Below are 26021 nucleotides of genomic sequence, written 5' to 3'. Positions count from 1 at the left end.
CCTTAAATGCAAATGCCTGCCATGTTTTTCAGACTGGATGTTGAAACTTGCATCCTCGGCCTCTAGGACAGGGTGTTCTCCAGTTCTTCTCCTGCCTTTGCACTGACCGTCCCTCCTCTGACTCTTTCAAGGACTCCTTTTCCTCTGGCCGGCCTTTAAGTGGTAGTACTCTACCCTACGCACTTGATAGCATTCCTGGGTGCCCCCCCCACTCCTGTGGTGTAACACACCCCTGTACTGATAAGAGTCAAATGCATCCCCTCACCTGGAAGCTGTCCCTGCGCTCTCTGCCTGCTGGCCATCTCCAGGTCGTTGCCCACAGATGCCTCAAATCCAACGCATGCAAAAGGGAGCTCACGCCCTGTCCTTAGAGCAGCCCTACCTCCTCCTGTCATCCTTGGTGCCTCACCATCCACCCATTCTTAGCGCCTTCTCCTTTCTTGAACCGTCTCTTCTGCCATCTCCACTGCCTACACCCCTCAAAAGGCACCCTAGTTCAGGCCCTTATCCTCTCCTGTCTACACTCCACCCACAGCTGCCAACTGGTCTCTCTGGCTCTAGCCTGTTCCCCAGCAATCCATCTTTCAGCAGCTGCTAGGCTAACCTATCTAGGATACAGATGTGACTGTGTCACTTAATAACTTTGGAAAAGGCTGAGGCTTTTTACCTAGACTATAAAACCCTCCATCACTCTCCCTCTCCAGATTCATTTATCAGCTCATCTGCTTTGCATATCAAATTGTTACCTGAATATGCTATCATTCTGTTCTGTCTTTGCTCATATTGGCCTAGAACGTACCCTCTGCTGATTCCCTCTGCTCCTATCTGTATGTTGGCTTTGAATTCATTTTTTTTTTTTTTTTGTGAGGAAGATCAGCCCTGAGCTAACATCTGTGCTAATCCTCCTCTTTTTACTGAGGAAGGCCGGCTCTGAGCTAACATCTATTGCCAATCCTCCTCCTTTTTTCCCCCAAAGCCCCAGCAGATAGTTGTATGTCATAGTTGCACATGCTTCTAGTTGCTGTATGTGGGACGCGGCCTCAGCATGGCCGGAGAAGCAGTGTGTCGGTGCGCGCCCAGGATCCGAACCCCGGCCGCCAGTAGCGGAGTGCGTGCACTTAACCACTAAGCCATGGGGCCGGCCCCTGAATTCATTCTTAAAGATGCATGTTAGATGCCCCAACTCTAAGAAGCCTTCTCTGATTCACTAGGCTGGAGGAGGCATATTTTCATTGCATTCCCAGAAGACTAAGCATTTCTCTATTGCTGCGTTTACCACATTGTGTTACAACTTGTCTCCTCGTTATGTCTGAGTTTAAGAGGTGGGCTTGTTTGTTGGTTTGTTTGATTTTTTCCTCTCTCTAGCATCTGGCGTAGAACCTACCGTATAGTAAGCCCTGAAAAAAGTTTACCTGAATAAATGAATGAGTGCATCCCACGTATGAAGATACAAGGGAAAACATGATATTTTAAGTTCATACTTGAGATAAAAAAGGGAAAAAACTTACTTTATTTCAGTAATATATATTTGGTAAATGCATAGAAAATAGGGCAATATTTTGAACATGTTTCTGAATATAGAGAATAAAGGAATTGTCTCCAAGGAGTTTCCTTTTCATGTGGAAATCAGTGGTGTGCTGAATGTGAAAGGGAATACGAAGCAGAGTAATTTCTTGGGTTGCCCTTGAATGGGACTTTTGCTCAATTATCGAAGGGTGTTGCCTTGACTGCAGAATTTCTGGGTCATGGGAATTGTGATTACAAACCTGAAACGTTGATATGAAAAGAAGGGAAACGTGATTTCTGAATTAAATATGCTGGGAACATACACCTTCAACAGAATAAGAAAATAAAAACGTACTCCTCCAGGAAAGGACTTTATATGCTCATCAAGCAGCAAACACTTTTCTGAAATGTCTGCGTCCACACCTGGTCTCCACCCCAGTGTGAAGAGCTCAGTGGCTCAGTCATCGAGAAACCACCTGTGCTACGATAGTCCTCACTTCTGCTGCCCCTTTTCCCTGGGCCTGGGTCAGATGGCTCACATGATATTGGCCTTGTATTTGGTGAGTGAACAATTCAATGCTTAGGGAATTATCTTTTACGATTTTAGAGGACATCTATAGGTTTTGCCAGCCCAATAAACCATTCACCCTTCTCCTGGTAATAGCACCCTGGTTTTTCTTGAGACATCACCTATTCCCTAAGGCTGGTTGGTGCTGACCACAGCCCTTGGTCCAAAGATGGACACGTGAACCAGCCTTAGCTAATCAAAATATTGTGTCTCCCTGTTGATAGTGATTGGCTCAGGAACGGGCACGTCAGCCACGCCCAGCCAATCATAGCAAATCCAGCACTTTAGTGTTAAGAGTTGGAAAAGAGATGTACTCTTTCCACAGGATTTTCTGAGAACATAGGTTGTACTCCTGGAGCAGCTGGCTGTCATCTTGCCATTTTGCCATTGGGAGGAGAGAGCTTGCCTGAAATCGGAGCCAGCGGAGAGGAGAGAAGAACTGAGAGAGAGAGAGGGCAATGGTGAGGCCTGGAGATGTTTGAGCCTCTGGATCCAGCCACACCCAGAGCTAGGCTGGTCTCTGGATGTGACCCAAGGAACCCCTTTTTGCTTAAGTTAGAGTTTGGTTTTTCTGTCACAGGCGACCAGAAACACCTTGTCTAGTAGCACAATCGTGGAAAGAATACATGCTAATGGATCCAAGAGGGCATTCCTGGGAACGCTGGCTTCCAGAGCCCATCTTCCTGAACCATGAGGCTCCTCTTCAATGGTCTTCATTCACGCAGAAAATCAAGATCAGCTGGGCTTCTGCCTGCTGGTTCCTTTGATCAGTTGTTTCTAGTAGAGTCCAGTTAATGTCTCACAACCTCCCCTACGGACTCCAGCCTTGCCCATCCCTGTCCTCGTCGTGCTAGTAGACAGGCCGTCCTCACAGAGGAGGTCTCTCGGACAGCTGATGACTTTTTGCTACATTCTGAAACACCGCATCTCTCGGTTTTCTCTCAAGCATTTTATTTTCTGTCCCAAATTTCCAGGGTTAATTTAATATGAAAAATAGCTTAGATTCATTTCATTTTTCTGTGCCTCAGTTTGACATCCACCAATAAGAAATCTGAACTGGTTGATAATAATAGTCCTTTCTATGTCATATCTAGAGTGTTTTTATGTTTACATCTCCTTTAATCTTCCCAATAAGCATTTGGGGTAGGTATTTTCTCCAAGGTTTTGTAAATCTCTAATTCTGTATTTCTATATTTAGAAATCGGAGAAATACGTAATACTTTCTAAAGAATATGGACACTTACATAGGAAAGTAAAATTAGGACGATTAGGATGAATACGTAGATCAAGATAAAACTCTTGGGACAAAAAAAAATCATCTTAACCATCATGCAAAAACAACTAAACAGACATTACGGATGGAGAGCAAGTAGCGAGTATGGTCCAAATGGACCACCACAATGACCCCTGACCCTGTTGATGGAGCCGGTCTCTTCTTTTACAAGTTAGATCTTCAAATACTTCAGATTAATCAGTGATGCGAGTGGAGGCGAAGGTTAAAGCATATTTAATTACCTAAAAACAAACTCACAGAAAAACATCTTCTATTAATTTTCAAAATTGAGAAGGTTGCTGTCATCCATGGAACCATCCACGGAAGGCGGAGAAGAGCAGACAACAGGGCATCACCTTCGGTGGAGCCTGAGCAGTCGGCTGGGGGAGGGATGAGCCTGGAAGAACCGTGGGAGGAGGGCCCAGGCTTAGCAGCTCTGGGAGCAGAGCGAGGCTAGCCTGGAGCAGGCGGCCTTCTCCAAGGTATGCCCTGAGGGCAGCATGGCGTGTCTCCTGGCTCCCAAATCCTCTCATTTTTTGCCACAAGTCCTGAAATTCCACTTCCAGTCATCCTTTTCCTCGGGTCATGAAGGGCTTTCAGCCCCACAGGCTCCTTTGGAGGAGGAATGCCCCAAACCATTATTTGTGAGGATCAGGAGACGTTTGGCTAAGACTAAAGCCTTGTAGGAATAGGATTGAAGGCAGAGATCCTCACAGTGTGTTAAAGACAAGACAATAGGCCCAAAATGGAGTTGCTTGTGCTAAGCCCCATGTCACCAAACTGAGACTTAATTCCAGTTTCAGCTCTGCCAGAAGTGGAATCTTAAACCAGTCCCTCAGGAACTGCCTGGTCAGCACTGGTGAGGTCACCTGCCTGACAGATCCTGCCACCCTCAAAGGACAGCGACTTTGCAGTAACCAACCCGACCTTTGCTTAGAATAACTGCCTGTCCTGCTGCCTTCTACCTATAAGAGTCCTTCATCTGTACAGCTCCTTGGAGCTCCTTTCTCTCTGCTGGATGAGGTGCTGCCTGACGCATGCATCGTTGAATAAAGCCAATAAGATCTTTAAAACTCACTCCATTGAATTTTCAACAGCAGGGAAGGAGCGCCGATCGCTGGGCAAGGAGGGGGAGGAAGGGTCACAGGTGGGGCAGCTACAGGACAGAACTCTTCACAGATCTGCTCAGAGCTGGCATCAGGGACAAAGAGCCATAGTTTTGTCAAAAGTCATAAGAAAAATTCTGCAAAAGTTTTCCCTTTTTGCAGAACAATTTTTTGGAGGAGTTCTTACTTTTCTAAATTTGTCCACACTCTTCAAGTTACTTGGAAACAGTGGCATCTGCCTTCAGCAAACGAACTGCCCCCACATTCACACATTTCTCCAACATCAAATACATGGTCAGGTTTAATAAAACTGTTTAAGAGCCACGCACGATTTACTCCCGGCCTCAGTCCATTTATTTAAAGCTCACAGGGCACAGGACAGATCAGTATGTTAAAACCACTGAAAAACATAGACTGAATTACAATCTCAGAGAAAACTTTGGATAAAATTTATCTCATTCCTTAAGACTCGCTTGTCTCAAAATAGTCTAACACAGTGCTGCACAGGGCAGATGCTCAAGAAATACTCTTTAAAGGTACATTTAATTATGATAGTCACAATTAAATAATAAATGACTACATAATTAAAGTGCTCTTCAAATTGGAAGTAAAAAAAGAGGATAATTTCACAACTATTGGAAAGTTTGCTGTGGTACAAAAGCAAGGGAAAGTGCAAATTACCCCCCCCACACACATGCACACATGTACACACACATGCACACATGCGTGCACACACACACCATGTTTAAACCAGAAACTACAGTCTCTTCACTCTCTAACTCTTTTGGGCATATTAATTATAATCTGAAATTTTGAAAAGGCCACCATTATAAGATATTAATAATTGAGGGTTGTCATGAAAGTGATTTCAATATGAGTATAAAAAATCAGAACAGTGACCTACTTATTTTCTAAATGTTGATGATTAAAAAAAGCGCTTACCCCATTTGGATTGTGGACCCCAGAAACGAAGGTATGCAGTAGTCGGCAGCTGCCAGTGTGTACGGTGGCCGAGCAGCAGAATCGTCCCAGTAAATGTCCCTCTTCATCTTGGGTAGGCTCATGTGCATCTCATCCACAGCTAGAAGAGAGACCTGCAATCATCGTCACACGGTTAGAATAACTCAGGTGTGAGTTGTATAGAGAAAGAGAATGCGTTCTGGTGAGTGGGTGGGACTTGGAGCGAATGAGTGAATACATGATGTCTATGGTTTGTATTTGCTGCACCTGGGCTGCGGCAGAGAGCAGCACACGTTGTTCACTGCACAAGAGGACTTGGCTTTGGGGGTGAGTGGGCGATAAAAGTGCCCACACTGGGTGGTCAGGCCATGTGCCTTGGGCAGAGCTGCATCCCCCCTGGAGGCAGGAGGGGCACTTTCTCCTCTTTGCTCACAGCTGTTGTGTTGCCTAGTGGCTCTGCTGACAGCAGCCTCATAGTCCCGGATGTTACCGGGAGGTGAGGATTCTCCACACCCCGTTCTGCTGATCCCATAAACACGTTTATACTTGATATCACTGCTCTTGTGCCCTGAGTTTTGGTTTGTCTGTTTGGACAAGTCTGTCAACGAGCCTGTCCTGCTTGGGGCTGTAGTGGTCTCTCCTCTTGACTCTGATAAACTGATGCGTGGATGAATTATTAATCCTCTGGGAACCCAATCTTTACAGAGAGTGAGTGCCCAGGCATTACTCCTCCTCTCTAACAGACCAAAAGTGTGATTGCTGGAGGCGGTCATCGAGAGGACGTGACTGTTGGCTGACCCTCGAGCAATGGGAGGCTCCTCACCCCGTCCCCTGTCCTTGGGCTGTACGTCCTGCCCACTGTTCCCACAGTGGGAGCCAGGTTTGAGGATGCAGCCTTGAGAGAGTAAGATGAGACCACCTGGATGGTCTATGTGGCTGAGCCCGTTGAGGCCTCTGTATAAACTCTTTTTGGGGAGGGTGGTTATTTAATTAATTAATTTATTTTTTCTGTGAGGAAGATCAGCCCTGAGCTAACATCCAATGCCAATCCTCCTCTTGTTGCTGAGGAAGACTGGCCCTGGGCTAACATCCGTGCCCATCTTCCTCTACTTTATATGGGACGCCGCCACAGCATGGCTTGACAAGCGGTGCGTCAGTGCGCGCCCAGGGTTCCGAGTTCTCGAACCCCGGGCCGCCGAAGCAGTGTGCGCACACTTAACTGCTGCGCCACCAGGCCGGCCCCTGTGTAAACTCTTCACATTCTGGTGGGCAGGTGTCGAGATCTACTCGTCTTGCAGCTGCTCAAGACAAGCCTCGTAAGTAAGTTCCTTTGCACCTGTCACCTACCAGTCTGGAGCGGCCGGCCTCTTTCTTCAACCTCTCCCGGCTCTCTGTGTATGGGGGCTGGTTTGCTAACCAACAGTGGTCTACGGTGAAGTGCTTGAACCCATTTAAGAGCTGAGTAAAGGCTTGAAACAAGTTGAAGGCCTTTTGTCAGTCTGTGGTTCTCTGGGTAGAGAACAGTCTGGGGAGAGTCTTCCCTAAAAGGGAAATTCTCTCATGCTGGTTCTTCATGAAAAAGCTCTCTGGAATAATGCTTCAGGGTGAGGGCACGGGGGTCCATTTGGGGTGATTCAGACAGATTTGAGACATAGGCCGGTGGTTGCCCCATGCTCCCCATGTCCCGCTGCTGCGTGTCTGACTGCAGGGAACTGACATCTGATTGTGTCTTGCTGCCATTTTATGTCACTGTTAATCTCTCTGGGTGGCAACAGAAAACAGATTAAGGAATGAATTAAAATATTGTTCTGAACTGAGATGGAAGCCAGCCCTGGTGGTCTAGTGGTTAAGATCTGGTGCTCTCACCACCATGGCCCGGGTTCCTGTCCTGGTCAGGGAACCACACCACCATCTGTCAGTTGTCACACTGTGACAGCTGTGTGTTGCTGTGATGCCGAAAGCTATGCCACCAGGATTTCAAATGCCAGCGGGGCCACCCATGGTGGACAGGTTTTAGTGGAGCTTCCAGACTAAGACAGACAGGAAGGACCTGGCCACCCACTTCTGAAAAAATTGGCCATGAAAACCCTATGAATAGCTGCGTAGCATTGTCTGATATAGCACTGGAAGTTGAGAGGATGATGCAAAAAGACCAGGCAGGGCAGGCCTGGTGGCTTGGCGGTTGGGTGCGCACACTCCGCTATGGGCTGCCCAGGTTCCGATCCCGGGCGTGCACCGACGCACCACTTCTCCAGCCACGCTGAGGCTGTGTCCCACGTACAGCAACTAGAAGGATGTGCAACTATGACATACAACTGTCTACTGGGGCTTTGGGGAAGAAAAAAGGAGGAGGATTGGCAATAGATGTTAGCTCAGAGCCGGTCTTCCTCAGCAAGAAGAGGAGAATTAGCATGGATGTTAGCTCAGGGCTGATCTTCCTCAAAAGAAAAAAAAAAAAAAAAAGACCAGGCAGGGTTCTGCTCTGCTGTCCACGGGGTCTCTAGGAGTTGGAATCTGCTCCACGGAACGAACAACAACAAAAACTGAGACAGAAGAGGCTGTGTAAAACTAACAAAGAAACTTAAAAAGAAAACTGGCTTGAAATTCTATTTAAAAGGGACTAAATTTCACTGGAACTGAGATCCAGGACCTGTGAGGTTCCAGAAGGACCTGAGACAAGACACTGAGTAGCCAAACCTCTTGCATTTGTGGTTAAAGCTCTGAAGGGGCCCGTGTTCAGAGTCTGTTTAGATTTGAACATCACAAGTGATTTATTATTAATGTTTGTAAAGGAAAGAAAAACTCCTCTAACCTGGAGATTTCTGTCGATGCACCAGTTAGTTTCAAAATCATCATCATCTTCTCCAAAAGGGTTGATGAGTTGCTCAGCTACCTGCAGAGGAGAATGTAGAATACGTCCGTCACGACACTTGTGAAGACCGGAATGCCTGTTCATGCTCCGCTTTATTCCCCCCGAGAAATACTTGCCCTGCGCTCACATCTGTTGCCAGTCTCCCTCTATTTTGTATGTGAGCCGCCACCACAGCGTGGCCATTGACAGACGAGTGGTGTAGGTCTGCACCCAGGAACCAAACCCAGGCCGCAGAAGCGGAGTGCACAGAATTTAACCTCTAGGCCACCAGGGCCAGTCCCTATGATCTGTTTTCGTTTGTCATCTTCATAACATGAACCCTAGAAGGGGGTGGGTTGTTCTACGTGCACAGATGTTTATCAGCAAGCGAGACTCGACTCTCAGACTGTGAGTGAGGCACCTGCATGGGTGTGCTCTCCAGTGGCTCCGACTGTGCCAGGAGATGCCACATGCTGTTTAGGAGCCAAGTGATGGGTTTTCAGGGTAAAACCCAACCAGCGAAATTTGAAGGAGCACTGACAATGTGCAATGCACCGTGCTAGGCACTACGAGGGAGGTCGCCTGTGCTCTTACAGGATTTACAAAGGCCCAGGTGACAAGACAAATGCAAACAGGGAGGTTTAAACAGCAAAGAAAGACTTAAAGAACAATTGAAGGGAATAATACAAGAAGTTTTCACAATTATTGGACATAACTGCCAGATGAATGAGTCAGAGAGCTAGTAAATCATAAAGCTGGAATTTGTGTCTTACTTAGTTTTACCCTAAAGAGTTTACTGTTATCTGGTAAGTTAGTTTTCTCACTGGGAAAAGTTCAGGTAGCTTCTTATCACACATCTTCTAACAGTTGGTCAACATGAAATGTTCTTACAGTGTTCCTGAATTGAATAGCCTTTTTGATGAGAGATTTATATGCCAAATATGACTCACCTGTTATTCTCCTTTTTGAATAATTCTTTTGATTTTTACTATCTGGGCGTGTGTGTGTATGTGTATGTGTGCACAAGCACACGTGTGTGATTTTTTCATTGGGCCTAGATGGGAAAAACTTACAAGTGTATAAAATAAAGGCACCATTGATTCATTGACCGTCTAGGTTCTGACACTATTTGGTAGAAAATCTACCTACTTATTTCTTAGGATTTAAGTCTAACCACTTAGAGCAGTTGTCCTCAACTTCGGTTGAACATCAAAATCACTTGGGGAGCTTTTTAAAAAAAATGATGCCTGGGTCCCTCTCTCAGAGGTTCTGATTTAGAGGGTGTGAGGTTGAGCCCAGGCATCAGAATTGGGTAAACTCCCAGGAGGTTTTAATGTGTGGCCAGGGTGGAGAACCACTGACTTTGAGAAGCGCATCTCCCTTGTCTAAGGGACAGCCCTAGGCAGAGCCTGTGCCCTGAATCAGCCAGGCTCAGCAACGTCCACATCAAACCCTTCATTGCAATTCCCGAGGGGCTATCTGCCCTTTCTTCCCTGGGGTTTTCCTTAAATTAAATGGGCCACTGGATGGGTCTTGAAAATATTTTTGTTATGTCCAGAATTTCACTTGCATGGGATCACTCCTGCATGTAGTATTAGAGTCTACATTTAACTACCAAAATGATATCTACGTTTCTGAATTGACTATTGCACAAAAATATCCCTTTCTGTTTTCGAGGCTCCATTTCCTTATGGACATTTCCTTATGGACATTTCCTTATGGCTCCATTACATTATGAACAGTAATGTACTGTTCATAAGGTCAAGGTGGTTCCTCTACACTTTGAAAAGATTTCTACGTATTAGAACGGTCAAGATGGAACAGCTGTTCAGAAATTGAGACACAGCCCATTGGGCAGAAAAACTCACTTCTCTTGGGGTCTCCTGTCTCTTAACGGAGCTAAGATTGTCTTTTTATATTTTGCCTTTAAAAATATTTTATAAAGGAAAAGGATGTTAACGTTTCAGAGAGCATGTCAGAGGAGGAACTGCTAACTTCCTCACAGGCTGGCCAACCTGGGCCACAAGGCAAAGGATTAAAAGCTCAGCACATCTCAGAGGAGACACAATAAAAGGCCAGGTACTTTGTGTTTATAAAAGCAGAGTCTACTTTTTCTCTAATGGGAAATGAGAGTCGATTTGTCTCTCTTGCTCTTTTTCTGTATTAAATGGTAAAAGTAATTAAGAATCACTGCCATTGTTTACAAAAACATTGTAAAAATGTTTTTGCCATTGGTAAAGGACATGGCTTTACTCTTTGGAGTGTAATCTGAAATGACAACATATTTATTTTTCCTGGTTAAGACTCAAATCAGTGAAAGTGAGGGCATCTGCAGGGAAAATGCTGCCGCAACCTGGACAGCCTTGACGGTGCCCGTCAGCACGTGGCCGTTTGGAAGGTCAAACGTTTGAAAATCCTATTTCATTAAAGTCATCTTCAAACTGTCATTAGATTTCAGTTAGCTTAATTAGCCATCGATGTTTTTTTCCGTCACGTACTTCTCCTTTGGAAGTTCACAAAAGAGATGGAAGAATCAGCCCTCTGATATTCACACATACATCTGGGGAGCGGGGCGGGGTGGTGGTGAAGGGAACAGATACATTCCACTCTATGACTGGATAAGTCGATCTCACTGTTCTGACCTGTTTTTAATTTCCTGGCAAACCAAATGTCGTCATTAGTGCTGGTGTTTCTGGTTTTGATTCTCATGAATTCTTTTCTGGGTCTCGGTTCTGGTTTTGAAAATGGGATGCATTTAACATTGTGGGACAGCTAGGGAATTTCAGGGAGCCACAGCTAACTATTTAGAGAGTTGAGCAGAACCAAGATAATAACACCATGTTAATGCTTACGTACACTACACAAGGCTTCTTATTTACCCTTTTGCTCTGCTGAGTTGCTTACTGTGGTATAAATATCAATGCAGTTGCAGTTATTACTTTACTTACATTATTGTAATCCTAAGGGCAGCAAAGGCTCAAAAAGATCAATAGCCGTAAACGAGTAGCCTTTCGATCTCTTTGCATAAACAAGCTGCTTTGGACCCACTGCAGGACAGTACTCACCACAGCCCTGTGGCTTTAATCCCTGCTGAAAAGTGATAACAGCTCTGAGCTATTAAATGTGAAATCTACCTTTGACTCACTCATGCGTGAGCGACTCAGTAAAGGATCAGCGTGCAGAGTGTGGAACATGACAGCGATTACAGAGCGAGTCTCAGGCACTGAGCCTGTGGGCTACCTTGAGCCACCCTGCATAGAAGAAGAACTGTAGGAGAGTAAACACCGGAATGTACAGATCTAAGTCGTGCCCCGCATAGCCTCTGGTGGGATCCAAAAACTGGCGTCCGATCAGGCACGCAAAGAAGAAGGTGTAGACAGCCAGAGTGACGACCTGGAAGAGAGATAAACCCGAGTGAGCACAGCTGGCCGCCCACAGCAAGCCAGGCCAAGGTGGGCCGACAGAAGCAGAATCACGTGCACAGGATCTGATACCTGGGTGTAGACCAGCGGGATCCCGACCCAGTCGTAGCCGAATAGGAGGCTGCACCAGGAGCGGTAGCGGTTCATTTCCTGAGCCAGAAACAGATAAAACATGATTCACTAAAATGGCGGGTGTGGTAATAAACATTTACTAGGATTCAGATTGTGGCCATGAATTTTATGAGTATGTCTGCAATATGATGGGACCGACTTTGCAAGGTTGGTAAACTGGTTCTGAAGGCCGCTCCAAAAGGAAAATTCTGAAAATGACAAGCAGTGAACATCATTCAACAATGTACAAAAAGGATGAGTACGTTTGGACATTTTTTTTAATGTTAAGATAAATCAGGACTTTATACAAACACTCCCTATTCTATTGAATCCATAATTTCCAACATGTATATTGGCCCAAAGTGGTGATGGGAAGGCAGTGGTTAATATTTTAAATGTCATGTCTAGGCATTTTGGCAAATTATGTGGAGAGCAAATTATTTTTCTCTATCTCTTGAAAACATAACTACTATAGATCTTAGAAAAAAGAAGTAAATACATCTTAACCCTCCCCCCACAAATGAGGATGCTTATATTGACAGAAAATCTCTCTCTGTTTGGAGCAGGAAGGACTGGGTTCCACTGATTTTTTTTCTCCGCTGCACATAAGTTATTATCTAAGATTGGGAAGAGGAGTTCACGTTAATTTGGGAGCTATCTTTAAATTATTCGCTTCTTTTAGCCTAATCCAGGCAGAAGACTGTCGTCGTCACACAAATCTATCTAAACAAACATAAATTTGTTTTTCAGATGAATTCAGGGTTATTTCACCGAATAAAAACACAATTTTGTTTCCTGGAGCATCCGAAAAGCTGGCTTAACCTCAGGATATTCCAATCTTGGGAAGTTGACTGGGGAGGTTTATTTCTACTCCAGATTTATTCTAGGATCCTGGAGCTGGGATGGCAAATATGCTGTGTGGGCACCAGATTCTTCAGAGCCCTTGGCAGATATCGCTAATCAATCAAGGGACACTTTCTTACAGAGCAAATTACAAAGCCTAATTCTTTTTAAAACAGAGCTTCCAAGCAACACTGCCAATCCGTGTGAGTTAAGCCTGTGTCCCACCCCTGTCCTGCATGTGGAGGGTTCTGATTCTAGCCCAGTCTTGGTGGTTGCTCTGGAACCAGAATTGAACAAAGCGGATTTGTCCTGGTCCGACCTGTAACATCCAGCTCCCTCTTGGTCTCTGATGAGCATCCTTTACTGACGGTTTACGACGTACTTACAGTCATCAGTGATTGCAGATCAACGCTGTCTCTGATTCTACCTTCCTTCCGGGCTTTAGCTGCGAGATTTCCAAACCAGATGAATGGAACCCAGTATTTCAGATGAGGAGATTTGAGGTGGTCGAATAATTTTCTTTCATCTGATGTCATAAAACCTTCACACAAAATAAAAGTAGCCAGATTATACAGAGTTAGTTTAGCATGAATATATTACCATAAATATTCAGTGTCTACTACGTGAGCATAAATGGAGAGATATTAAAGAAATATAAAATAGAGTTTCCTGTCTCAGGTAGATTACACTTGAATTAGAGATAAGGAATGTGCACGCCTGAGCACAGACACACGCATGTGCATGCACACACAGGTTATGTATCAGTATATGAGGCGACGCGTGCTGGCGACCCCTAAGAGAGACGGCTTGTAGGAAGTAAGACGACGTTAAGTGTGGACTAGAGCATCTGGGGAAGGTTTCTTCTTTAGGTTTTGGTTTATTCATCTGAAATTGGGAAGAAGAAGAATACTTACTTAGAACTGTTAGGATTGTGAGAATAGAGGGTGATAATGCACATGGAGCGCTTAGTACCGTGCGGTACTCGAGAATCACATGACTTCTGACCGCTTCCTACAAGCCCAACTAAACGGCGCCTCTTCTGTGAAGCCTTCCGGATCCCATCCTTCTCCCCCCAGGGATTCCCCCTTCCAGCTCCCGCCGTGGACTCTCCTGCCTCGTAGTGTGGTGATGTCACACACAGTGTTTCCCCTCCCAAGACCCTTCGGAAGGGTAATGAGCATCTTATTTTCACAATTCTCACGGCATTTTGCACTTTAAACCTGCTGCTTTAACTGTGTGTGTGAGTGTGTAACACAATTTCCCTGAGCTTGCAGTGACCTGTCTCAGCCCATTTCTCACGTGAAGAGAGATGATAACGTCCACCTCACAGGGCTGTTGTGGAGTTACCTGAGATGCTGAGAGAGACTAACACCTTGTATGGAGAGGCTAACACGACGCTCAGCACAGACACAGCCCTCAGTGAGTGTCAGGACACAGCATATCACGTGCAACACACAGCCCTCAGTGAGTGTCAGGACACAGCATATCACGTGCAACACACAGCCCTCAGTGAGTGTCAGGACACAGCATATCACGTGAAGCCGCAGCTGTCTACCCTGCCCTCCCGCCCACACGCCCAGGGGAGAAGACTTGAGTGACTCGAGAGCAGGAATAAGGGAGTAGGTTTATTTAACAAACATTTATTGAATGTCTACTGTGTACCAGGGTTTGTTCATAGAAAGATGGACTTAAAAAGCTTCCAGTTTACACTTGACCTTTCGTTTTTTTAAAAATTCGATTGAGTCATTCAAATGGTACAAAAATCCAAAAGGGCCAAAGGAATATTAATGGGGAAACTGAGTCTCACAGTCCTAGACACATAGTTTTTCATACAGACCTAATTCTTAAAAACACACATGGTTTTATACTACATAGGTATCTGCCATTTGTTTCTATTTTTCAGTTATATATTTTATAATATATATTTATATTATATTTATCTAATATATTTATATTATATGTTATATATTTATATATATTAGTTAATATATAGAGAACAGCATCATTCTTTTTAATAGCTGCATACTAGTTAATTGTATACAATATTTTAACTAGTCCTCCTCTGAATAGATATTTAAGTTGCTTTTAATCTCTTGCTGTTAAGAATTATGCTGCAATGACTATCCTGGGACTTAGCCCTTGACTTTTTCTCTTTTTTTCTTTTTTTTAATGTTGCTGTACAAAGCTCAAATTGACAGCGTCCTAATTTTTTTTTTTTTAAGGAAGAGCGGCCCTGAGCTAATATCTGTTGCCAATCTTCCTCTTTTCCTTTTTTCTCCCCAAGGTCCCAGTACATAGCTGTGTATCATAGTTGTAGAGTTGTAGCTCTTCTATGAGGGACGCTGCCTTAGCATGGCTTGATGAGTGGTGTGTAGGTCCATGACCAGGATCTGAACCAGCAAGCCCCAGGGCTGCCGAATCGGAATGTGCGAACTTAACCACTATGCCGCCGGGCTCGCCCCCTGACTTTTTATCTTAAGTGGACTTTTAAATGTTAATTACGATTTAGTATCAATAATGTTTTCTGAGTTAAACCCTATTCCTAAAACTGGTTTTTGTTAGATATTAATTTTGAGTTACATTTGTCTCAGAAATGTAATCATTTGCATATGAAATTCTGATAACACCTTCAGAAGAGCATCAACTCTGGCCTTAACACAGTTTACATCCTTAACCACCTGTAGTCAGTTTAGGAATCTGGTTATCCTGTTTAAAGAATCCTCCCTCCTCACCGTGTGGACTGAGTTCTAGTTAAGAAGTGTTGCTGTAACAGAAAAGAAGTCAGAGAAGAGGTGAGACGTGCCTGTTCTGAGAGTCACTGCTTCACGGAGCTTCAGAGTTACCTAGATCTTGACATGACCCAGGCCAGTGCTTCTGAGAATAGGGTCCACGGATCATGGGCATCGGAATTGCTCGTGACACCTGGTAAACACGCAGAGGGCTAGGCCCCACCCTCACCTACCGAATGGGACTCGATAGGGTGGGAGATCTCAAGCCAGGTCTGCACCTTACAGTCTCACATGGGTACTTGTAGAAAATGCCCAGGCCTGGGCCTCATCCCAAAGAATCTGATTCCCTTGGTCTAGAGGGAGGTCCAGGCATCACCCCTTTAAATCTTCCCACGTGATTGGATGGACAGAATTGGGCCCAGGCAGTTGCACGTTCAGGAAACTCTGCAGGAAATTCTGACATACAGCAATGTTTGCAAGTCACTGCCCCACCGAAGGAAGATTCTGTTTATTCAGTATTTGAAATAAAGAGTAACAACTACAGAGCCCATATTTACCAACAGGAGACCAGTTTTTGGTAATACTCAGGTGATTTATGTTAGCTGAGAAGGGTTCTGCCCAGGCCTGGAGAACTGGACTCTCTCTGGAGTCAAAAACAAAGATGAGCCTGATAATTCTTTTCTTGTTTCTCAGTGCCTCTCCAAGTTGTTGCTCAATCCAGATAATCTGTTTTGTTTTTTAAAGACTTGTAGGGCATGATTAAATCTTATTACAGGAAGTTAATAGATACACGTGACCCGTCCTGGCTCTATGCTGAAAGACTGCCTGTGGCCATTCATCCTTTACCCGGAAGCCCACTCGCAGGCGTTTCATATCAATCATCTAACAGCTATATTCTTGTGCAATTTTCAAAAATGACCCCACTTACATACTGGCTGTATTCTCTCTGATTTGGCCAAAGAATGACTTTACCTCTGGTTATTTTTCATTCAGGAGTATGGATCGAATTGTGCTGGCAAGTCCTTTCTTGGCTTCTTAGCAGAAAGCAAGTGCAGAGTCAGGGTGTGTTTAGTGCAGACACTGAAGCAGGATGACTCCCCCGTGCAGCCCACCCACCGACTGGAAGGGGACGTGTGGAGCAAGGACAGTTGCTGATCTTAAATTTTCAGCCCAAATCTACTGAGTCCTTTGCTAGGTGCTGTGAAAGATGAATCACCAACCAGACAGTAATGTGTCCTCCAAGAGCTTACGGGCAGAATTATTTTTATTATTCCCTGCAGGATCGCACATTTCATCCAAAGTAACCTCATCTTCGGAAATTGAGCTATTGGTCAGTTGAAGAAATCTCTAGATTGTTGGTCAAATCAATTCAAAGAGCGTTTGTGATGAAATGGAAAGTTACCCTCCTCAGCACTTGATGCCATTTTAACCAGAGACAGACGATCTTTTTCTGAGTGTGGTCATCACCTTCCTCTCGAAGGCGATGTTAACCGCAGGCGTTGGTTTGCTGATTCGGCAGCGCTGTCAGCCGGCGGGTCCTCACATTCCCCCGTCTTCTCGAACATCTATCTCCACACCACACTCTGAACCGTCTCCACACTCCTGACGTCGCTGTTTCATCCTGCCCTTGCGTCTGCCTGGAGTTTCTCCTGCTCTCTCTTTTCCTTCTGGCTTTCTGGCTGGTTCAGCTCTGCTCAGTAATTTTCATAGTGCTTATCACAAAGAACCCTCCTTAATACTTCAAATCAGAGTAAAGAAAAAATATATATACACACACACATACATATATATGTTTGTATTTACTTGCGACTTGCGATCATGGTTTGATGGAGTAGGATCTGCCACTTTAGGGCAAAATTTTATCTCCCTCAAGCTGAAGGACCAATTAAGCCCACTGATAAACAATATTCCAGTTATTGTGGATTTTGTCTGCTGTACAGTTGGTCTGTTTTCCTCTGCTGAAGCTGAGGCAGGTGTCTTTGCCTTTAAAGCAGAGTGTGCAAAGGAGGCTCTATTAGCAGGAGAACTAAAAGCTCTGCATCTGGAAGGCAGGATGGGGTTGTTGCCAGTCCTTTCTGGGAGAGAAAGTTGTGCATTCAGCATCTGAGCCCTTCTCAGAGATGACGTTTTCAGGAAGATTGCAATGCACCTGGCTCATTTTCATCTCTGTATTTCCCAAATGAATGGAACAAAGCCACCAGATTCAATGACAGCTATCCTTTAAATTCACTGGTTATTGTTGTTGGTGCCGTCGAGTGGATCCCAGCTCCTGGAGACCCTGTGGACAGCAGAGGGAACCCTGGCTGGTCTTTTTCTACCATCCTCTCACCTTCCGGTGCTCTATCAGACAATGCTCCACTGCTATTCACAGGGTTTTCATGGCCAATTTTTTCGGAAGTGGGTAGCCAGGTCCTTCTTCTGAGTCTGTCTCAGTCTGAAGGCTCTGCTGAATCCTGTCCCCCACGGGTGACCCTGCTGGTATTTGAAATCCCGGTGGCAGAGCTTTCAGCCTCACAGCAACACGCAGCCACCAGATTGTGACAACTGACAGGTCGGTGGTGTGGTTCCCTGACCGGGAAAGGGACCCAGGGTGTGGCGGTGAGAGTGTCAGATCTTAACCACCAGACCACCAGGGCTGGCTAAGTTCAGTAGTAGAGATTTAGAAATCCCTGTCACACAGGAAAATCAAGGGGACAAAATGAGATTGACAGGGAGATGGAGTGTGTAGGGAAGTATGTCAGACATTTTTTACCATGAACCGCAGTAAGACGAATGGTTCCTAAAACAATTATTGGCTCTTCTACGTTATGTGCTCTCTGATTTTCCTGTTCTGTTCCATTCCATTAAAAAATGCTTGTTACAAGCCATTAAAATGACTTCAGAACCCAATAATGAGTTACAACCCCCAGTCTGAAAAGCTTGAAATAGTATATGATGGAGTAAAATCAGTTTCTGGGGGAACAACGCTGAACAGAGACAGAACCCCCTCCATTTTCTTGATGTGAGCAAAACACCTCCCAGCAGCCGTATCCCTGTCCCACTACCGTTTGGTAGTTCCCTGCCTTCTACAGGGGACACACAGGAACAACATACACAAGATCGGTGTTCCCAACGCCTCACCTGTCCAGGTGGCCCGGGATTTCATTTGCCTGGGTGAACAGATCTGAGGCGATTTGCAGATAAAGTTGGAGGAGTTGAGAGAGGCTCCCTGCTGCCGTGGTCTCTAAACTTTGCTGCCTTTGGAAGGGTCTGGGAGCTTTAACAACTCCCGATGCCCAGGTTGCTCCCTATACCTATTGAGTCCTGATGTCCAGAGTGGGAGCCAGACATCAGGATTTTTAAAAGATCCTAGTGATTCCCGCCTGCAACAAAGTTTGGGAACAACCACCCCAGTGCACAGGATCTTAGAGCAAGTGGGCCGTTTCGGCGTTCTGGGTCTGGTCCAACGTCCTGCAGCGCTCCTGCAGAACTTGTTTAGAACAGGGACGCCCAGGTCCTAAGAGCCAGAGACTCTGACCCCTAGGTTGCCCGGCCACCTGCAATTTAAATAAGTTCCCTTGATAATTCAGTGAATGTGGTCTATGATCATGCTTTGAGAAACATGGAGTGGATCTCCTTGATTAACTCTTGAAACAGAACTGTGGGGAACCTTCACACATTGCCCAGCTGATTGCCCATGCGTGGCATTAATCCAAGGAGAGCTGGTTCTCTGTGCACCTTCTCCCCTGTGTAGAGCAGGTGCACACAGGTGACTCAGCTTCATTCACAGGAGGACGTTCTGTCTGTGCTGGGCTCCTCACGGGAGACCATAGGGATAACTGACCAGCCTGTGAAAGTTCAGCCAAGGAAACCAGGCAGAGCTGTGAATACCACTGCCCCCTGTACCATCTCTCCTGAACCACAGAGCACCTGGAGATTTCAGAGACCAAGGAATGTCAGGAGAAACTTGAACAGCAACCATAGGGCAGAAAGTCGATGTTATACACAACCCATTTGATTTTACTTAGTGACAGAAGGGCAGAGACGAATGACCTAAGTACGGGGCTTGCCTTCCAGCCAGTGCATCTAAAGTTAGAACTCCTATCTCAACAGCCACTTGCCCGTTGGGAGCTTGCTTCGTTGTATTCCTGTCTGTTAACCATAAGTGTCATTAAAAACTCCCATGAGGTCTCCTCAGGCTCTCTTGTCATGGAAGCAGCTGAAGGACTTCACGTTAAGACTCCAGGGCTTTAAGAAAACCAAGATGTCCTTCCTCAGATTTCACTGTCTTCCAACCCTTCTTGCAGGTTACCAAGCACAGAAGGAAACTATTTCAGAGAAGGAGAAATGCAGCGTAGGGACAAGAGGTTTAGCTATAAATACATTTGTGCTCATCTCTGAAAACGACTCGTGGAAGAAAGACGTGCAGTAATTTTTGCCGATCCTTGAGGACAGGGGCTGTGTCAGCTCTTGCTCACAGCTGTGCCCAATGCCAGCACGGTGCCTGGCATGTAGTACACGCTCGGTAAACCTTTGTTAAATGAACGAATGCGCGACATTTAGCAACAGCTTTAGAAATGTTTCTTTTGGAGGATTATATATCGTGTCCCATGACCTATTTTTGTGCTTCTGGTGAATAATTTTGAAGAGAAATATTTTCTTCTCCTGATCACTGTGAAACACTAGATAAAATGTTTTGCGTCAGTCTCATACCGTAATGTAAGCACCCAATTAAGGCTGTCACTTGAATCAGCAAAGTTCTGGATCTGCGCACCTGCCTTGAGTGACATCTTCCAGGGCAGGTGACTGGAATGACTGGAATTTTCCAGGGCAGGTTTGCAGCCAATAGGAAAATAACAAAGACTCTTCTGTTATGCTCCTCTGGTAAAGAACTGTTTGATAACAGACCAGTTCAGGGAATTGTCCGCATAACAGTTGTTATTTTGCATTCAGTTGTGATATTTCTATTTTCATGTGAGTAGAAATAAAAAACTTTTTATTTTGACATTGAGAAATCTAACCTGTAACATGAAAGCATGTGTGCTTCCCCAGCAGCATGTGTTTTTGTCCTCTTAAGTTTCCAGAATAATATAACTTGACTGTCCAACCTAGAAGCGAGGAGAGTTCAGGGGCTAGCAGGCCAACAGCCAGTGAAGCCATCGCTGGATGCTTCAGAAGGAGAAGCTGTCTCTCTCCGCCCTCCCACCATCTTCTCCCCGCCAGCCCCGAGTCCTTGCGCAGAGGCCCTCCCAGAAGGAGGCGAAGAGGTTGGAGAGAAAAGCCCACTGTTTCTCAGAGTGTGATCTGGCGAGCCCCTGCCTCCAAGTCTCCAGGGACATGTTAAATACACTCATTCCTCCTGAATCAGAGTCTCCGGCGGGGGCACGGGGAGATATTGGGATCTGCATTTTTAGCAATACTGATTTTTAACAGAAGCTAACTCGTGCACTGAAGTTTGAGAGCGTGTGCTTTTCCCGACAGGCGACTTTACGGAGATGAGTCCCCTGGAGAGATTTCCCACATTGCCTCCCGCCTGTGCCCCCACCCCTCCTGGTCCCTGCGCTTCACTTGCCAGCCCTCTCTGCCCTCCGGCAGAGCAGGTGCCCTGGCTCTGGGCTCAGAGCATCTGCCAAACATTTTCTGCCAGCCCTGAACTTTCTGTTCTTCCCAGAAATGTTGGCACAGGCCGAGGACAGTCCGAGAGTGGCGGAGGCAAGTGCCCAGTTGGGAGAGCTGGGAAACTGACCCCACATGCGACTGAGTCAGCCCTGTCTGCTGGGAAAGGAACGTACCGTCTGTGAGTCAGTGCTGCCCGGTGACAGACAGGCTGCCGGCCCATGATGGTACCCACACATGGGGCTGGCCCTGGGGCAGCTGGGAAGGACCGCACCTCTGAAGTGTGCCCCCAGCTTGGAGGGCAATGGCTCAGAACCCTTGCCCGGCCACCTAACACACAAACCTTCTGTTCCTGTGGGCACAAGCTGCTCCAGTACCCCTTGTCTGCCTTTCCAGAAGAGATTTAGGAATGAAAGAGTGGTAGGAGGGACCTTTTTACTGTGATAATCAGTGACAGCCCCAGAGGCACTTGCAAAGGTTTGAGCCCTCTCCACCTCCCTCGGTTCTCTTCCTCCTCAGCCACTCCACACAAACCTACAAAATAACTGAGGTCAGAACGATGCTCGTTATGTCCAATCGAGTCTAACTGAAGTCTCCTAGACAGTGGCCTCTGCCCAGACTGCTGTCCAGAGCCCGTCTATAATGCTGGAGCTCTAGCATGGCCAAAACTCTGAATCCACCCTCTCTGCCAGTCCTTGCTGCTTGTTAATAGTAATGGATTACCAGGTGGGGGCCACGGTAATCGCCAGGGGAGAGAAAGAGGTCTAAGAAAAGAGCATCGCACAAAGGACTCAGTGCTTCTCGGACTTCAGCGCATCAACAGGCCTGGGAGCCTGTGAAATGCAGTTTTCCTGGGCCTCACATCCAGTGGTCTGACTCAGTAGGTCTGAGGTGAGGCCCAGGAATATGCATTTTAAATAAACAACTCAAGTTACTGCAGAGGAAAAGGGCCCGTGAGTCTGCGGATCACACCTTGAGACACACCTGTTTAAACGCACATCAAGGAGCGAAGGGTTTCCAGATTCCCTTGGAGAGGTTGGGGTTTCGGTAGTTGGGGGGAGAGAAGTGTTCCAATATCCCAAACACCGTGGAAAGGGAAAAAAGGGTGTCCGCAAGCGCACGACAGGCATTTGCACACGTCTGACGCGGAGTACTGGGATTATAAAAATACACCTGAAGGAGACAAAGTCGGCATTCTCCTGTCCGTCTCGCTGTCTCCACTGGCCCTCAGACCCGAGCACAGCTCGGCCCTCGTTGAGCTCAGGCCTGAGTGCAGGCCCTACAGGCCTCTCCGTCGCTGGCCGGCCTGGCTTCCTGCCCGTGTGCTTTTAATATGAAGGTGATGCTAAGAGGATGAGATTTGCCTTGAGAATCGGGCCCAGCATCCGGTTCTTGTCAGAATGCACTCACTTCCTCCCAAGGACGCGTCAGGACTGGAGAAATGTCACCTTTCCTCGTCCAAGTCAGCTTCAGCTCTCACTCCTCAGTTTGGCACCCATCAAATCTTTCTTGTTTGTTTTAGGACTTTCTTCAGAGGTGGGAATTCTTATTGCATTTGATCCTTTAGACATTACTGTAAGAAAATTAAGTTATCAAGTGGCATTTTCAACCCGGTCATTCTGAAGCAGTATTCCACTTTAAATTTGGAGGAGCTGCCGGCTAATTTTCTCTCTGAGTCCCTGCTGGTTTTACATCACAATCCACCTGTGCGTTTGGGCATTTGCACCCTTCTTCTGACGCCCCCACCGCTCCTCCCTCCACTGTGTTCTCACATCTCACTCTGCACCCTAACAACATCCTCTCACTCCTCCTTCCTTATTTCTATCTGACTTTCACAACCTCCTGGTCATAGTAGATCAAGAAGACCTGGGATGTCACATCAGACGAGTCTTCTAAAGGGACCGGGGGGCTGTGAGATGCTGCTGTAGTAGATGGTTTCATTATTAACAGAAGACCTCATGTGACACCATGTGTCAGGGACGCTCTAAGCACTTCGCAAATATTAACTAATTTAATCCTCCCACGAGCCTATGCGGCATGTGCAATGGTGGTGGTGTAAATTTCTACAAGCTCATTTTGTGGGTGGGGAAACTGAAGGGCAGGAAGGTGGCGTAACCCACACGAGGTCGAGTAGCTTGTCAGTGGTGGAGTGAGTCTTCAAACTCCTGCTCCGAGTTCTTAGTCACTCTCTCTACTGCCCAGCTAAGAAGGCAAAACCAAACCAAATAAAGCCAAAAAAACTCCAAAAACAAACAAGTAATACTATTTTTAAAACAAAATATCTATTTTCAAGGACATTTCAGAGAAGGAGACTAGACACAGCAACCTAATTTGAGTGTACTCAATATAAAGGAAGAATCATCTCATGGTTCCTATAGCATCTATATATTCATTAATACTTTCCAACACACTATCAGAGCTATGAGCAACAACCCAGCGCAGCAGCCAACATTTACTCAGCACGTGCCAGGGATTATATCATTTAATCCTCACCCTATTGATGGCTGGCTTAATAGCTTCTTTGCTAAATATTAACATGCCAAAGAGTACCCTCCTTCAGACATGACTTGTTCTCAGCATGCTGTGTCCGAGAGCCTGAGGGCAGAGCAGGAGAGACGAGAGACCCGCACTGAGGCTGCCTTTACTGCCACCGCTGAGGTCTGCCTAGATGAAGACGCCCATCGCTGGTTCCTACGGGAATCTGTTTATGCTTCAGGAAAACCATGAACTTGGGAGTTCCAAGCCTGAATTGTAACTCTGGCTCTCCCGCTAATAAGCGTTGTGATCCGGGGCAGGTCAGAACCTCTGTGTTTCCTGCCTTCCTCATGATTTTCTGAGGTCCAAATGAAATAACATCTGCGAAAGTGGATAGGATATAAAGTGCTAGAAAAATGTAAGGTAATATTGCAGGTGGTTTTAATAAATATGATCATATTGTATTTACCTAAAGGCCACGTGACTGTCTGCAAGCTAATTTGAGGTTCACTGTCTGCCGCTTCTCCTTCGCCCCTCAAAGAAGCTTTCTGAGGGCAGGAACCATGTCTTATTCACCTTTGCCTCTTAAGACTGTTTCTGGCACATAGTAGGTAATCAATAAATGTTTCTTGAAGGAATCAATCAGTAAAGAAATTTTGGAGGTCCTCCTCCAGGTTGAGAGGATGCATGGAAGGAAAAGCCACTGGCAATACCTGCTTCCACCACATGGTCCATCGTCGGAAACCGCTTGTACACGGCGGTGCTCACGGAGCGGAAGATGAGCAGGGATGTGAGATTGACGTAGCGCATCAGGGTCCTCCTGAGCAGACGCCCATGCTCGTCCCTCCCATGGACGCTGCTGGAGATGAGGAACATCAGCCTGTCCGGCCAGGGCAGGTTCACAAACTGGTTCCACCAGCGGTTCACCACCAGAGTGACGTAAAACCCTGTGGGACAACAGGGCCCTATAAAGCAGCTTCTTACCACAGACACGTGGTGGGCGCTGATGCTTTTAGCAGAATTTTAGTCTTTTTAGGGTTTGGGGTGTAAAACCATGTTGTTATCCATACCGTAGGATTTTGCCCTCCAGAAAAAATGTAGTTTGTGCCCAGCAGTGCCGTAGCACCCAGGAAGCAGGCATTAGAACTCAAATATTGACGGCAAAGATGGAGAGTTAGTGAGGAGAAAGCTTAATTGCCCAAGAGCAGATTATTGCCTCAAACTTGTTTGGTGTTAATTAGGCGAAAGCAGCCCTGAAGGCAAACCTCACGGATGATTCTGGTTCTTTCGTAAGCACGGGTTTTCAGGCCTGCCTCTCAGCTTGGAAACACGCCCATGCAGAGTCATCGCGTCATCCCAGCGGAGACAGCTGTGTGGCTGCACTCTGCGGGTGACCTATACTTACCAAGCACAAAGGTTACTGGAATTTGCTCAGCATATCTGTCACAGTAAATTGATAATTTTTCAAAGTAATGTTTTTGGGCTCCTGTAAGTAACAATCTGGAGCAAAAATAAAATGCACAGCCCTTTATGATGTTATTTATACTTCTGCACCTGCTTTGCAAGCAACATTCAGTGCAAACAATTAAGCACAAATAATCTTAATTTTTTTTAAGCAGCGATAACGTTTTCTTTTCCAACTAAGCTGATGTATCTCAAAAGTTTTTAAATTGCTAAATGTTTCAAGTACTAAAGTTTTTAGTACATAAATGTTGTTGGCCATTAAATAGTGGGATTTATTAACCATTTTATTTTAAAATACTCTATATTTTTAAACTTTTATACAATATTGCATTGGATTTGGAGCAAGATACCTCATAAAAGAGTCCACTTTTCAATTATTCATCAGGTACACTTAAAAAAAAGAGTGTCTTGATTAAGTGGATTAGGGTTGTTAAGTAATTATTTAATGATAATCCTGAATTTGATATCTTGATCTTACTTTCTCTTGAATACGCTACTTAGCACATTGTTAATTGTACTTGTTGTTCTTCAAGGGGCATTACAACTGTTTATTTTAAAGCCTACAATTATTTAAAATACAAAATAACAGATTTAACAGAAGTGAAAATTTTTATGATTATATTTGCTGGGTTTATATTTATATAATAGAAATATAAACATTGATATTATAGATCTGACCCAAACCCATTTTCTGGTGTTAAACATGAATTCATTTAATGGAACTATTATTGTTCTTTATGTTGTAGGGGATTCAGAGTCAGCAGAAATGTCTCAGGTCAGGTAATAGTTGTGATCAAAATCCAGGAAGAGAAGCAACACAGATGGATCTGCATCAACGGGTGAGTGTAGCTGTTTCAAGGGAGGGAGGAGTTCCCAGGAAAGATCCGTTATAACATGTCGGAGGCCGTTTGGGTCAGTGGAACTTTGATAAAGGAGGAGGAGGGATAGTGAGGTAGCAGAGAGCTACCGCTCAGAGCGCAGCTGGAGAACTGCTGGGAGCCCATGTTGACCAAGAAGGTGTGGGTAGGAGTGGACTCTGGAGGAGAGGCCAGAGATTCCGAAGTCGGGAAAGGCTGACAGGAGAGGCAGCAACTGGCTGCACAGGCCTGTTAAGGTCA

At 45.6% G+C, this 26021-nt stretch overlaps 1 protein-coding gene across 2 annotated transcripts in view; it reads right to left on the bottom strand.

The window, feature by feature from the left end:
- BEST3 (bestrophin 3) overlaps window positions 1-26021 on the bottom strand; it is a 38123-nt gene that overhangs the window by 9546 nt on the left and 2556 nt on the right. For both annotated transcript variants that reach the window (XM_004429405.3, XM_087441934.1), the window contains exons 2-8: window positions 24845-24939; window positions 24153-24386; window positions 13027-13181; window positions 11759-11836; window positions 11505-11657; window positions 8226-8306; window positions 5396-5547 (exon numbers count right to left, since the gene is read on the bottom strand). In XM_004429405.3, the coding sequence (XP_004429462.1) occupies window positions 5396-5547; window positions 8226-8306; window positions 11505-11657; window positions 11759-11836; window positions 13027-13181; window positions 24153-24386; window positions 24845-24939 (948 nt within the window). The remainder of the gene's footprint in view (window positions 1-5395; window positions 5548-8225; window positions 8307-11504; window positions 11658-11758; window positions 11837-13026; window positions 13182-24152; window positions 24387-24844; window positions 24940-26021) is intronic.

This window comes from Ceratotherium simum, chromosome 17 (genome assembly GCF_057802395.1).
Source record: "Ceratotherium simum simum isolate JZ-2026a chromosome 17, ASM5780239v1, whole genome shotgun sequence".
Classification (NCBI taxonomy): domain Eukaryota; kingdom Metazoa; phylum Chordata; class Mammalia; order Perissodactyla; family Rhinocerotidae; genus Ceratotherium; species Ceratotherium simum.
Note: the sequence above shows the minus strand (reverse complement) of the source record. Positions and strands in the feature narration are given on the sequence as shown.